Genomic DNA, 16,064 nt, shown 5'->3' on the forward strand with positions numbered 1-16,064 from the left:
TAAAGGAAGGAAGTGATAAAAAATGTATGAAAGTGGTTAGCAGTAAATTTTAAAAGTCATATTTATGTTTTATTCTATATCTTTTAGTCTGGATGGTAGATAAACTGATACATGGGTGTTTATTACTTATTCATGTATGCATAAGCATATATTCTCTGCATATGTTATGAATTTTATCATTTAACATTTATTTTTAAAGCCATTAATATACATAGTCATATATATATATATATATATATAAAAGCAAGTAGCAATTAGTCAAATGCCACAAAATATCCATATATGAATGTGTATGAATGTTTGAATATGTACTCAGAAATTTTTAAATCTAAATATCGCTTGCAAAGACTCAAGGTCAAGGAAAATGCTTTTTTAGTATTTGGTCAAATTTTTTTTCAAATAGGATTATAGGAAGTAGAATGTCCTACATTTGAATTAGGATCTAATTTGTGAGGTAAATGGTGGTACTAACCACATCCTACTCTTTTCGGCCTCAGGGACCATATAACGAATGCAACCATATAACGAATTCTGTAAGGTAGCCGTGCTGGAAGAATAGATATTCTTTTTTTTATGTTTTTATTTTATATTGGAGAGAGAGATAGAGAGAGAAAGGGAGAGAGACAGACAGAGCACGAGCAGGGGAGGGGCAAAGAGACAGAGACAGATTCTGAAGCAGGCTCCAGACTCCCTCTGAGCTTTCAGCACAGAGCCCTACGAAGGGCTTGAACTTGCGAGCAGTGAGATCATGACCTGAGCCAAAGTCAGCCACTCAACTGACTGAGCCACCCAGGTGCCCCTGGAAGAATATATATCCTAAAACTCTTCCCTGAGTCAACACTAGGAGGAGATGACTGAATAAACTTAATTTGTTTGTTTGTTTATTCATTTGGTGTGAAGGTAAGAGTTGTGAAAGAAACATAAGGCATGGATGGGAGAAACTCTTAGGGCTGTTTTCAGTCTCTCAGTGCTCTCAGTGACTACAGTCTTTCCTAAATTGGAGCTGATAAATTTCATAGAAGAATACAACCTATTTTTGAAAATAAATGCCTCTTTGAAAAGCTCAATCTAGGTGGCATTAGCCAAGGTATTGATGGGTTGGGTGCATCATGGTCAGATAAACGAGTAAAAATATGTCTAAAATGCTTTCAGAGGAAGCAAACTAACTGGATTGTTAACTGGGAGTAAGGATTTTATGATGCTTCAGATTTAAGATATTCAATATGCATTTTTTATTGATTTACAAATCCATATACTGTAAGATTTGCTCTTCCTCAAAAGAGAATAATATAAGAATAACCCAAGGATACAAAAACTCCACTGCTCTACAACATGAGTTTCATTTTTCTAATTCAGACAATACTTGCTTGTTTTCCTTAACCATGTTGAAAGCCACTTCTTATCAATATTTCACATGAGTTCTTAGCAACCAAGAAGTAAAATGCTTAACTGTAGTGATGAGTTCCACTTAGTTCTCATTAACATTATATGTATAACATAATGTGAATATGTTAACATATTATTAACATAATATGAATATATACCATAATTAAATAGAAGAAAATATATAATTATAAAATATATAAAAAGTAAATATATAACATGTTTGTGTATGTGTGTATTTGTATATGTGTATATACACACACCATACACACGCCTGTATACATTATAAACAAAGCCAAATACATATTTTCCTTTCTTTTCTCAAATACACTGAGTTTTTCTTTTGGCATCTAATGTTTTGAGTGTTCAAATTGTAGGGCATATTGAAACTACCAAGTGCAAATTGTCACATGAATGTACAATTGGGTCAGTGCTCTTTTATTAACAAGCTGTTTTGTCCCTCTCACTGATAATTCATCTTCTCAAGGGACAAGACTACTAAAATTTCAGAGAAAATGTAGTTGTGGTCACAATTCTGTGACTGTGAAAGGGCTCATGTCTCAAGGAGGTCAGAAGTATCACAGTTGGAATCTGACCATAGGGCTGCAGAGATCAAGAGCGGACAAGGAGAGGAATCAGTGTAGCTGCAGAGCGAGTCTCCCCAGAACCCTGATTGTAAAAGGATGTCACAGGGCAATACAGATGTTCCAAATGTGTGTTGAATTTGGACTGCAGCTACATTTCTGTAGCATTTCTTCCTGACCAATGCACACAGTAGTGCTGTTTAGAAGGGGTTAATTTTAACCTAATTTTCCAGAGGAAATTGCAACTCAATGAGAGTGAAGACAGGACATCATACCTCTTGTACAAGATGAATTCAAACCTAGGCCTGTGCAGTCCACTTGAACTCCTCATGGTGAGAAATGCACACACACACACACACACACACACAGACACACACACACGCACACACACATTGTGTGTGTATTATATATGCATATATATATGTATATACATATGTATATACACACACACATATATGCACACATATATACCCAAACTATTTACATACTGTCTATCTAAACATTGCATATATGACACTATATATATGACATGATCTAGAAGTTAAATGCTAAGGCATAAAACCAAGACCATCTGAGGCAACAACTGGGATACTTTACTTACACTAGAAAAAAAGGAAAGAGCAAACCCTTGATTTGGAACTAGTTGTGCATGGCAGATGGCGGTTTTTGAGAAAGCAAAGCTCTTCTACTCCCTTTTATAGCTTCTATCTGGTCTAGATGAACGGTATTTCTCTTGCACTAAAAAAGGGAAGGACAATGAAAACATGGTCAGTACATTCAAGACCTTTCATGACCCGACTTGGAAGGATTGTGGTAAAACTTAGGGATGAAATCTCTGTATCTCCTATGAACGTCTAAACAATGAAGGGAAACAAAATCATTTGGGGAAGAATGGATGTGGGAAAGCATAGTTATAACTTCAAAAATGTGGACTAAAACTTGTTTTGTAAACTATAGGCTTGCATAGACCACTATTCAGGGCAAGAATTCAAAGGATTTATTCTCCTGCTACCTAATATTTTCACTTCAAATTTACCTGATTTTGAAAGTAAGATATGCAGTACTACAGATGATTCAATAAATACAAGAAGGTCTGATGAGACAGGAAAAAAGTTAGTTCCCTATCTGAATATGGCCTCCCTTTACATTTGGCCATCTTGCTTCCAGGGCTCTTTCTGGTCACTTAAAAAATGGATGTTAAGTCCTTTGAAAAGGATGGGATAGTTTTTATTGTTCTTCAGGGTAAGGGGGAACCCTGGGGATAAAATAAAAGCCACAGCAGGTCATGTGCTCCCCTCTCTAGAGCAAGACAGAGCCTGGATGGAAGGCCAGCTGGTAACTTTGAGCTGTTCTAGGTAGTTTCCCAAAGGGGTTACTTAGTCCCAATAAATGGGCAGAAATTCTAGGGGCAAGTGATATTCACAGGTCAAGAAGCCAAGTAGTTGTTTTCTAGAAAGACTACCCACAGGGAGCAGGGTCCAAGAGATTAGGTGGGAATCAAGATAGAGGCTTTGCAAACAGAGCAGCATAACCAACCCCAAATTAAACAGACCTCAGGTACTGGGGTCTAACTCTCAGCTAAAACTCTGCCACATGTGAGTCCAGCATTTGACGCAGGATCTCTGAATCCCCAGTCGGGGTAGGGGCAGGGGGAGGCATAAATAATTCAATGCAACCCTCCCATTCCTCCCCATGTAGGAATAAGACTTTTGAAATGTTACCTGGATCAATCTGAATAGAGGAGACGAACTTGTTTCTGAAGCAAACAAGAGCAATCAGTGCTTCCATGAGAAGCCATGCACCACACAACTCCAGGGGGGTGCCATTCATTATCTGCCGTGTGAATGGACCCATCTCTGCAAATCCTACATAATGAGAAACATTTGGAGCAGAGGGAAGAAGGGTGCTGTTGACAGGGGCCACTGGCAATTAACATGAGTTAAGAATAAGTCACATGGATTTATTTGAGAAACAAGATGGAGAAGGCAAGAACTACAGGCTACAATTTTGTCACCGGTTCAAAATGAAAATGAAAGAGTTGCAGACTTCTGTCTCTCTTTCTCTCCACATCCACACAATTCTGGCTCCTGCTCTTTCCTCCTAGAGTTGGTGAGAAGCACTTTATGTAGTCAACATACATTTTTATATCGGTAATTTCATGAACGTAATTCGTAGCCAATAACCAAGTTGTCACTTGTTGCCTTTTTTTCCCCAAGGAATGGCTTTGCTATGATTTGTAATCCCCCATGGTGCCTCGGGCCAGTGGAATAAAGGAGTCTAGGAGATGTGATATATTTTAACATATATATTTTTTTATTTATAGAAAATGCACTTGATATATTTTACCTTAACAGCTGGTTGGAAGTGTAAAGGGAAAATATTTGGTGAGTGACAATATTGTAGGTTTCTTCCAAGGAGCCACTAGTTGGCAAGCTCACATGAAACTCAGAAATATTTTTTTTTCTTTTTCTTTTTGCTTAAACATCTAGGTTGCATGTACAAACCAGTATCCTCACAGTGAACTGTGAGGTCTACTCGCAACAATTTTGTCCAGAGGAAGCCCGTTACATGAAACCTATCATTGTACGGTTGCAGCTGGCAGACAGTTCCATTACCAGATAACTTACCACAACTTAATTTTCAAATTAGCAGTTGCTGCCTCATATGGTTTTGTTTAAAAGACTGACTTAACTACAAACAAGTATTTGTCTGAAACGGGTGTAGTTTACAGCATAGTGAGAATGCATTGTGATTCATCAAATGGCATTTTTGAACAATGTACGTTGAATTATGCCCAGACTTCACTTGTTCCCTTCAAGCAAGCTTGTCGATGACAAATATCGAGTGACTGACAGAACAATTAACCACAAACACTACCCAGTGAAATAACTCAGGCTTTCGTGAATAGAAAGGGACCAGATCACATGTAAAGCTAGTGAGGAGTCCGAATGGGGAATCTGTTCTCTAAATCCTCATGGAACAAAGACCATGAATTTCGGATCTCTTTGATTAGCGTGTAGACAAGTTCGTACATCATAAAGGTGACAATGGTGCCTTTGTACTCTAAAGGCAGCATTTAACTATCAGTGCTCAATGCCCTGCAGGCACACACATTAGCTCCAGCCTTTCCTCTGGGGTCAAAAATACCAACTGAAAGATGATGAAATAAAATACTTTATGTAGACCTTTACACATTAAAGTTTCATAGAATGTTTCACATAGCCTTTATTACTATGACACTTCCAATTAAATGAAATAACCATTTGCAACCAATAAGATGTTAAGGTTTTTACAAGGTGCTTACTCCATCAGAATGTAAGACAAGATATCTCGACTGTAGAACTTTGGACATTCAGGCTTTTAATTATCTGTTGCCCTGTAGTTAGAGTCCACAGTATACCTTGACCCAAACTAGAAGAGTGCAGAGAAACACATATCATACCATTTGGGTCTGAAGCACAATTTCAAAATCATATAAACATCCCAGTGTAAGTCCAATCAACTAGTATATATTAGACACAAAAGACTTCAAGAGGTAAAAATTGGAAGGAATTTAATGGATTGCTTGTTGTCTGCACATTTTTATTTTAAACACTGACTGTGTTTTTTACGCATCAACTCATTCAACCACGACAACAGCCCAATGATTACTCCCCCGTTTAACAGATTAGCGAACTGAGCCACTAAGATGTCAAGTAACAGTCACACCACGAGGATGTAATTTGCTTGTACCATTAACTAAATTCTGTAATCATATCATCCACCTACCGACTTAAGGCTCATTTGGTGGATTGCAATAGAGGAATCCAATGTAAATCTATCCATAAAATTTGTCAATTAAAAGAACAGAGGCTGAAACAGGATCCGAGGTGACTACAACTGTGCTCCAAAGTATAGGTGTTAGAATTTTCACCAAGAAAACAGGTTGTTTCTCCCTCAAACTCCTTTTAAATAAGAAGCATGTAGTGATCTAAGGAGATATTTTATGATTAGCCCTTCATATGGCTACCAACTGTTTTGAAAAAAATAATACAAATATTTTGCTTAAACTACTCCATAATGTAAACAACCAGAAAAACGAAATACAGTAAAACCTTGGTTTGGGAACATAATTCATTCCGGAAACGTGCTGGTCATCCCACGCACTTGGTATATCAAAGCGAATTTCCCCATAAGAAATAATGGAAACTCAGGTGATTTGTTCCACAACCCAAAAATATTCATAAAAAAATTATTACAATACTGTAATAAATACAAAATAATAAATAAAATACAAAATATAAAGAAAAATAAACAAATTGACCTGCACTTAAAACCTTAATGGCTTGTGTGAGGGACACAAGAGAGAAGACAGTCATTGTAGAGGACGACTTCCACTATCACTCATGGAATCACTGCTATCTATTGGCTCAATGGAATCTTTTTCTTCATGGCGGCCATTATATATGCTTGCACGGATGTTGACTACAGTACAGTATTAATAAACTTGTCATATACTATATTTAATGTAACTGGAAATAAAGCAGCAGAGGAAAGGGTCTATATCTGCAGGCAGCCTGACCTAGAATGAAGCAAAGCATTCCTAAGCTTCCTCTTTTATGAAAAGCAAAGGACTGTCCGTAGGAGCTTTGAAGTGACAAAAAAAAAAACAGACAAGTGCCAGTTTTGGACACCTTCCAACATTCTGAAAAATCACTGATTTCTACCAGACACCGAGACCTGAGACTGAGCATCAGAGCATGGGGGATGATCACCCACAATCCTGCAGAGAGAGAGAGAGAGAGAGAGAGAGAGAGAGAGAAGAACCATTAGCTCAGTTGTGATCATTTGGCATCACGTTTGTGACGTTTGGCATCACGTACCTCGTATTGCAAGACATCACTCGTTTATCAAGTTAAAATTTATTAGAAATGTTTGTTCGTCTTGTGGAACACTCACAGAACAGGTTACTTGCAATCTAAGGTTTTACTGTATATATTTTCTCTACAATAGAGCATGCCTCAAAAAGCTAAAGAAAAGAGGTAAATGTTTAAATGGGATGTTGGCAGCTCTAAGTGCCTTTGAAGCTTTGGAGAAGTTTTCTTCCATGAAAGCACTCTCTAATTTGCATAACTGGTTCTCATTCAACACCTAACCAGATTTCCCTACTATCCGTAGGCCTGTAAGGTTTTTCCCTCCCTCAGGTACTAGCCACTGCTGAAAGGACATTTTCAAAATTTAGAAATGTATTGAAAAGTCAGTAGAACCCATCACTACAGTTAACCATTTCACTCCATGGTCACCAAGAACTAGGAACCGCCTTGCAACATGGTTAAGGGAAACAAGCATGTATTCTCAGAATTCGCAAAATGAAACTTACGCTGCGGAGTAAGTGGGGTTTTTTGCACCCTTGACTTCTTTTACACATCACTCTTGGTGGTGGCAGTGGTAATGGTGGAAATAGATTAAGAGCAGTGGTGGATGTGTTCGCAGTTAGAGTAGCTGTTGCTTGTTAATTGTATTTGCAGCACTGTAGTATAGTCAGAGCAAAAATAACTTATTTTAATGTTACAGAGATAGAAGAACAAGAATCATAATGATAGTTTTTATTCATTAACAGATTCTTCCATATTTTTACTTATTTCTGTGGGAACAAGATGAGACTTCGCCTCTGCAATTTGGGAAATTGTAGTTCCAGAAAACTTTTTCCTGGTGAAGGCAAGGAGCCGTTAAGGATTTGTATGATTTGAAAAATGGGTTATGGAGAATGGGGAATGATTTTTTTTTCTGCCAAATCTATGTGGAAACATCCAGAGATAAAAATATACATATATATGTATCTTTTAAGCATTAACAGTAAGAATTAGGCATCTGAAATCATTTATGGTCCTGCATTTTGCAACTCTGTTTTCCTGGGAACTTGCTGCTGCTTTTCTTACACTTGTTTTTGAAAATTAATTTAGTATTGAGTCACAATTATCATATTGCCTTGATTACTGCCCTCTTTATTCTTTAAATCACGCAAAGTTTCTTCCATTAGCACATGGAGAATGTAGAATAGAGAAATAACTATTCAGAGCCACTGTCCCTTACAGAACATTCTCAGAGTATAATTTAATTCTTTCCTTGAAAGATCATACCTGCAGGGGTGCCTGGTTGGCTCAGTCAGTTAAGCATCCAACTCTTGATTTCAGCTCAGGACATGACCTCATGATCTGACGGTTTATACAGTTTGTGAGATCAAGCTCTGCGTTGGTCTCTGTGCTGACAGCATGGAGCCTGCTTGGGATTCTCTCTCTCCCTGTCACTCTGCCCCTTCCCAGCTTGTGGTTTGTCTCTTCTCAAAATAAGTAAATAAACATTAAAAAAAAAAGAAAGATCATACTCATATAGGATTTTTGTATCTACCTAAATGGTGAAAATATAAACAAATACATCATAGATCCTGAAAAATAGTTACTCTTCATCTTTATAATTTTCATAATGTGATATTCACTTTGAACATTGATGATGACTCAAATTTTACAGGGAAATAAAATTAAAGTGATGACTGTGTCACTGTATCTTAATATCATTTAGTAAACTTGAGATATGTGAAATTGCAATTGTACAAAATTCTGCTCAAGACAAATGAAATTTATTTTGAAGCATATTACTTGGCATTTGAAAACAAGAAGTAATCAATGATTAAAATACATGGTAAAGATTTTAATAGTTAGAAATACATTTTTTAAAGTGAATAGCTAAAATTTAATTATACTCTTAATGAAAAATGAAAAGGAAGTCAAAGGAATAAGACATTGCTAAAAGAAATTAATTTCCAAGTAAATAACTGCAGGTTTAAATTTCCAATAACTTATCTAGAAACCATAACTGAGAATTTGAAACAATAATGACCACAATATGCCAATGAAAGCTTTATTTAGACCATGAAGTGAAGTAACAAAAACTTTAACACTTTTTTAGAGGTTTAAATCTACACAATTTTGTGTGTTTTTTAAACTCTTGCTTGTTTTATTTCATTAATTCTTATGAAAATAGAAAATGATCTATAGTAGTCTCAGGTCTAGTTGTGATCGCCTAAACATTACAATTGCGTTATCACAAATAATTTGCTTTGGGTTTTACTTTGTGTGTGTGTGTGTGTGTGTGTGTGTGTGTGTGTGTGCCTTTTTACATATATATTCTTAATTGTGCATTTCTTAGCTTAATATTAAAATTAGTTATCATTCACTGAGCTGACCGTCTTTTCAGGAAGCAAAAGACCTTGGAGGCAAGAAGCCAGTATTGGATTAACAATGTGTCATGGATAATACACAAAGTAAATAAAGCCAATGTGAATAATTAGAAGTGGGCAGAGTTATAACATAAGACCTATTGAAAGTTAATTCAATATGAAGTTCTTTGTAGTTAATTCCCTCTCATTATCCAACCACTAGAATAGGCTGCCATTGATAACTTTCTAAAGAGAGTCATTTGTGCATTATCAGTGTTTTACCCTTTTATCTGTAACATATACTGCTTTTCTTCTCAATCGAGTGCTAGTATTTTAATAACTGAGCAATGTACAAGTTTTTCTATGGGTGTTTAACATTCTTTCAATTTTGACAAAAAGGTTTAGAATGTTTTCTGCATTTTAGTGTTGAAGATATCCATGTGTGGCTTCTAAACGGTCCTGAACTGAGATTATAGTTGAAGAAATGCAATTAAACTTTGTGAAAATGCAATTAAACATCATGAAAATGCATTCATTTGTAAAAAGGACTTGCATGTTCAGCTAGTGTTAAAATAACAAGGGATTAATAATGGCAGATTGAATATTTGAATTGCACACCATACTGTATTACCTTTTTAGCCTGATGATCTCTCCCACAGTCCACAGTCACTTTCCCACAATTAAAACTGTACATATTCTAGATTTCTGATTTACCAGTCTGCAAGGTACTACAAAATCATATGAGACTTTGTTCCTTAATCCAGACTGTTGTTGATCAGACGTTAAGACATTCATTATATTCCTTTTTTTAGCCACTTTGATATTTTATTTTCAAAATATGACTGCAACGGAGTTGGAGGTACTTTAATTAAAATTTTATATGGGATTTTCCTTAACTTATTTCCTATTTTTTTTTCCAACCACAGGTTTCATATACACTGGAGAAGTCGTACATCGAATGCTAACAGCCACACAGTACATAGCACCTTTAATGGCAAATTTCGATCCCAGTGTATCCAGAAATTCAACAGTCAGATATTTTGATAATGGTATGTACTGGTTAGCCTGTTCTTTATTGAATGTGTACTTTCAGACATCGATCATCAGATTCATATTAATATTTTATGCCCTGGAGTTTTTCTGGAAAGCTGGATTGTAAATCGCTTGATGCAAATGCCTTGAGTCGACAAATATACTGTAACTGTTAATACGTGGATTGAAGTGTGTGGTCACATGTCACTTATTTATTCATTCATTTGTTGGTTCAACAACTCTTTATTAACACCTCTCTTAGGCACTGTAATAAATGAGTTGCTGTCAATGACTTTCTGAACAGAGCAAATAGATTCATTTAATGCTATTTGCAATAAGTCCTTATTGTTGAAAAAACTAAATACGGATAATTTGTTATCTTCAAATAGAGGCAAGTGGCATAATACTTGGATATTAAATTTCCAAAACTTATGAAGGATATGTACCATGAGATGAACACACCTTTTAAAAAATGCATAGCGGATAGTTAAAATACACTTATGAAAATCAAGTTCTCCTGACTTTAAAATAGGAAATAGAGCCTACCAGGGTTTGTCAGGTATACTGACAATCTATCCTTACTATTTATTATTTGGGGACATATAAAATAGCGAAAACCTTGACTATATCACTGAATGCTATTGAAAACTAAGTGAGGAATTTCGAGTTATGAAGACCTTCAGATAAATGGATTTTGTGTCTCTATCTTTTGGAAGGCTACATGACTTTAGTAGAGAAAATACGAAAGGAAAAGTTTGTTTTGAAAAATCGAAGATAGAAATTTCTGTACTGCCCAAATGACAGTTTCATCTTTTAAAATTATGGAACTATTTGGTGTGAACAGTTATTTCTACTCTTAATGACCAAGGAAGAAATTTACTGGTGGGTAGTATAGACTTAATAGTGACAGTGGCCTTGGGGAAATGTGATCATTTTGCTAAAAGCAATCTTCTGACCAGTGCGATGAACCCATTTTACAGATCAAAATAGCAAACAAAGAAGGAAACTAAATGTAGTTAGCTATATGCTCTGAGAAACACATTTCAAACAATTTGAGTAGCACAAAGGTATGTTCCAAGATTAGGTAACTCTGAGTGTTAGCCATAATAATTACCTCCCCTATTATTTTAAGAGCTATCAAACGCTGTCCTACCTTAAAAATATGAGGTGCTAAAGACAAGGGTGTCCAAATAGATTGTAAAGATACTTGGGGTAAAACTATAACCAGACACTTATCTGAAACTTATTCCATGACCTTCCAGCCAGAATCACCTTCGTAAACAGGACATGATTTGATGAAAGTTGATGATTTTCTAAGCTCTGTCACTTACTAGATGATGTTAGAGACATTTGCTCATGGGGACAGAATTCTGATGACCGACTTTTCATAATATTAACATCAAAATCATAAAGCATAATGACATAAGTAAGTCTCTCCAATAACCACATAGGACAGTGTAGCAACTCATGTGGTCTGATATATGAACATAAGTAACACCTTCATCTTTAAGCTAAGGAAGAACGTCACTAGATCTTGCGCCCATCGTGAAAGAAATGGTGTAGGGTTGACAGTCATGGGCTAGGAAATGGACCACACTAACTCAGCTCCTTAGAAATGTAAATTCCATTCTTCAACCCAAGGCTTTCTTTTGACAGTATATACTTTCACATCATAATTGTCCAAGAAAAGTGCCTCCCTGGTTTACTTACCCAGTTGCTCCCTCCAGAACAATAGGTGAGTTGGGGGCTACTTGGAGAAATAAAAGATTTTATCTCCAAAAGCCACTCCCACCATCCTGTAGACCATAAAGTTTTAGATTTCAGTAACTTTAAAAAAAAAAAATCTTAAGTTGATTTACTTATTTTGAGAGACAGTGTGAACAGGGGAAGGGCAGACAGAGAGAAGGACAGAGAGAATCCCAAGCAGGCTCTGCAGTGTCAGCACAGAGTCTGATGTGGGGCTCGTACTCAGGAAACCCTGAGATCATGACCTGAGCTGAAACAGAGAGTCTGACGCTTAACCAACTGAGCCACCCAGGAACCCCTCAGTAACTTTTAATAAAAGAGGAAACTTAAAATATTGGTTATTTGACAAAACAGAATAGAGATAATTTAGCTTTATATTTAATAACATTTACACTTAAATAATCTTTCAGTTGTGTATGAACCACTCAGTATGTATGTAGAACCATTCAAATTAATAAATGTTGGGAGAGCTATAATGGTTCTACTTAAAATAAAAAACTTACTTTAAAATAACTTATTGTTATTTTAAAAAGCCTGCTGACAATATATTAAGAATATCTTCGGCACACCTGGGTTGCTCAGACAGTTAATTGAGCATCTGATCACGTCATGATCTCGGGGTTCGTGGGCTTGAGCCCTACATCGGGCTCACTACTGTCAGCCTATCAGCTCAGAGCCTGCTTTGGATCCTCTGTCCCCCTCTCTCTGCCCCTCCCTCACTTGTGCTCTCCCAAAAATAAATAAATACTTTAAAAAAAAAAAAAAAAAAAGAAAATATCTTGGAGTGCCTGGGTGGCTCAGTTGGTTGAGCGTCTGACTCTTGATTTCAGCCTCAGGTCATGAAACCAGGGTCATGGGATCAAGCTCTGCATCGGGTTCCACATTGAGCATGGAGCCTGCTTATGATTCTCTCACTCTCCCTGTGCCCCTCCCCAACTCACACACACGCTCTCTGAATGAATGAATGAGTGAATGAATGAATGAATGAATGAATAAATAAGAATATCTTCATCAGAATTTGCATTAAAGACATTTAATTACTCCATTTATATGGATCTTTCTCTGGCACAAAATTTGAGGTAACTGTATTTCCTTGTATTTAATGAGAAATCCCTAGAAAGCAAGAACTATTCTGCCCTCCCCCACCATGTTGTAGGAGAACAAACATGTTCATGCAGGTGTGTCCAAGGCCTTGCAAAAAGTTGTAGAGGCAAGACAGAGGATAGGTCTTCTGCCCTCTATTTTGGTGTTTTCTCTGTACCATTTAAGTGCCTAATAGAAATTAATAAATAAAAAGGAGACTAGAGTTTGAGAGTTGCCAACATGCATGAAGGAAAAATGGTACTGTTAGCAGGCATTTCCTGATCAGAAACCCCTTTACTTCTATGCATATGGAAGTTTCCTGCCTATTATTATCCTCATACCTTCTAATATTTAAAAAAGTGTAGTATAGATACATAGATGCCGATAAAAGAAGAGACTTGAGTTTTCACTTGGAACACGGATTCATGGTGGTGTTCCCTATGTTTAAAAGCACCCAGATAAAATCCAAAAAATTTTTTTGGGGATTCTAAATGTTTACCTCAAAGAAACAAAATACATTGCTATATTGAATATACATATTTGATATATGTATACATGGCAACAGGAATCCCACTGGGAAGTTAATTAACACATCCATCAACTCACATATTTACCTTTTTTTTTTTTTTTTTTGGTAAGAACAGTTAAGTTTGACTCTCAGAAAATTTCAGTTATGCAATACAGTATTAGAAACTACAATCACCTTGTTATGTATCAGATCCTTAGACCTTATTTGCAGTGTATATGAAAGTTTGTACATTTTTACCAACCTCTTGCTATTTTCTTCATCCCCTAACTCCTGGCAACCAATATTCTAAACCAGTAACAACTGGCAACCAGTATTCTAAAATATATTTCTGTGAGTTCAACTATGTTTTGTTTTTAAATTCCACATGTAAGTGATACTATGTAGGTTTTCTTTTTCTCTCTTTGGCTTAATTTCACTTAGCATAATGATCCATTTATGTTGTTACAAAGGCACAATTTCACTCCTTTTTAAGGCTGAATAATATTCCTCACTGTGTGTGTGTGCGTGCGTGTGTGCGTGTGTGTGTGTGTGCGTGTTCTTTATCCATTCATCTGTAGATGAACACTTAAGTTGTTTCCTTACTTGGCTATTATGAATAATGCTGCAGTGAAAAACAGAGTACAGATATCTCTTTGAAAAGGGATTTTGTTTCCTCTGGTAGGTACCCCTATAGTGGGACTACGAGATCATACTACATTTCTAATTTTAGTTTCTTGAAGAAACTTTATACTGTTTTCCATAGTGGCTGTGCCAGTTTACATTTCAAACAGACTACATGGTTTTCCTGTTCTCCACACCATCTCCAGCATTTGTTATCTCTTGTCTTTTTGATCGCAACAGGTGTGAGGTGATATCTCATTGTGCTTTTCACTAGTGTTTCCCTCATGCCTGGTGTCAAGCACCCTTTTATATCCTGTTGGACGTTTGTATATCATCTTTAGAAAAATGGCTATTTAGGAGTCTCCTTTGATTCATCTTATTTTGGTTTTGGGTCTTCCTGGATCTGAATGTCTGTTTATTTCTCCAGATTAGAGAGGTTTTCAGCCATTATTTTTTTGAACAAGCTTTCTTTCCCTTTCTTTCTCTCTTGTTCTTCTAGGATTCTTATAATATGAACGTGGGTCTGTTTGATTGTGTCCCATACATTTCTTAAGCCATATTTACTCTTTCCTTCTTTTTTCTTCTTGCTTCTCTAACTGGATGATTTCCAATTCCCTGTCTTCGAGTGCATTAATCCTTTCTTCCACTTGACCTACTCTGTTGTTGAACCACTCTTTTAAAATTTTCATTTTGGTTATTGTATTCTTTATCTCTTTGATTTCTGTTGAGTACTTTTTAATGTTTTCTATATCTTTGTTGAAATTCTCACTTTGTTCATGTATTGCTTTTGTAACCTCAGTGAGCATCTTTATGACTGCTACTTTGAATTCATTTGGGTAAATTAACTTACTGCTGTTTCATTAAGATTGGTTTTGGGAAATTTATCTTGCTCTTTTGTTTGGAACATATTTCCCTACTTTTTTTTTTTCATTTTTCTTGGCCGTGTTAGTTTCTGCACATTAGATAAAATAGCAGACTCCTTGAATCTTGTCAAAGTGGCTTATGCAGGACACAAAGCACATCAGTCAGTCCCGCCCAAGCTCCTGGTTGTCTCTCAAACCTCTATGATTGTCCCTGATACTGTTTTTGTTCTTGGTGGTTCCCAGTAGTCGAGAATGTGCCCAGAAGCCATCAGTGTTTCAGAGGGCAGGATCACAGTCAACACCTACATGCAGGGTTTATCTGTGGCCAGACCCTCAGGCAGGAGCTAAGAACGTATGCAAACTACTTCTGGGGAGAAACTGAGATAGGCATTTTTTCCTGGTCTTTCTGCACCAAGCTGGGATATATATAGTCATAAGGGAGTGCTCCTTCACCCATTTAGAAACTGTTTATTTGCCATCATCTTCTAGGTCTTGTAAATATAAGCCTCATTGGCTATCAGAGCAAGGTGATTTGGGTGCCTAAAACCTGGATGACAGCTGTAAAAGTGGGGACACTAGATATATGGAATATTTCTCTCAAGATAGATACTGGCAACTTTGTTTTATTGTTGTAGTTATCCGGAGGGAGATGGTAGGGGGAGTGCTAATTGGCTCTCTTTGGCCATGGGAGGATAACAGTCAGCACCTAGATGAACTAAGTAGAAGCTGGACAGTCATGCTACAGCTTATAAAGTAGGTAGTCTCACCCCTTCCAGGGAAAGACTAGGAGATGGGCACTTTTGCCTGCTCTCTCTGCTAAGCCCTGGGTTAGGTGGGGGAGGGGGAGGATAGCCATGGCAAGTACCCAAGGGCACACCTGTTGCTTCTTTGTTTGCTACCATCCTTGGGACTTGCAGTGCAAATCCAGTTGTCTGTAAGAACTAGGTGATCTGGGAGCCTGGCTCTCAGGCTGCAGCCACAAAAGCTGGGTGCCTGACATGTGTGCAAGCTCTTTTCCAGAAGGATGTCGGTGACCTGGTTTTGTTGTC

The 16,064-nt window shown here is 36.8% G+C and overlaps 1 protein-coding gene across 1 annotated transcript in view; it reads left to right on the forward strand.

Moving 5' to 3' along the window:
- PLXDC2 (plexin domain containing 2) overlaps positions 1-16,064 on the forward strand; it is a 446,547-nt gene that overhangs the window by 304,156 nt on the left and 126,327 nt on the right. The window contains exon 5 of the mRNA XM_049624674.1: positions 10,089-10,211. Coding sequence (XP_049480631.1) covers positions 10,089-10,211 — 123 coding nt within the window. The remainder of the gene's footprint in view (positions 1-10,088; positions 10,212-16,064) is intronic.

The sequence above is a fragment of the Panthera uncia genome, chromosome B4 (assembly GCF_023721935.1).
Source record: "Panthera uncia isolate 11264 chromosome B4, Puncia_PCG_1.0, whole genome shotgun sequence".
Classification (NCBI taxonomy): Eukaryota; Metazoa; Chordata; class Mammalia; order Carnivora; family Felidae; genus Panthera; species Panthera uncia.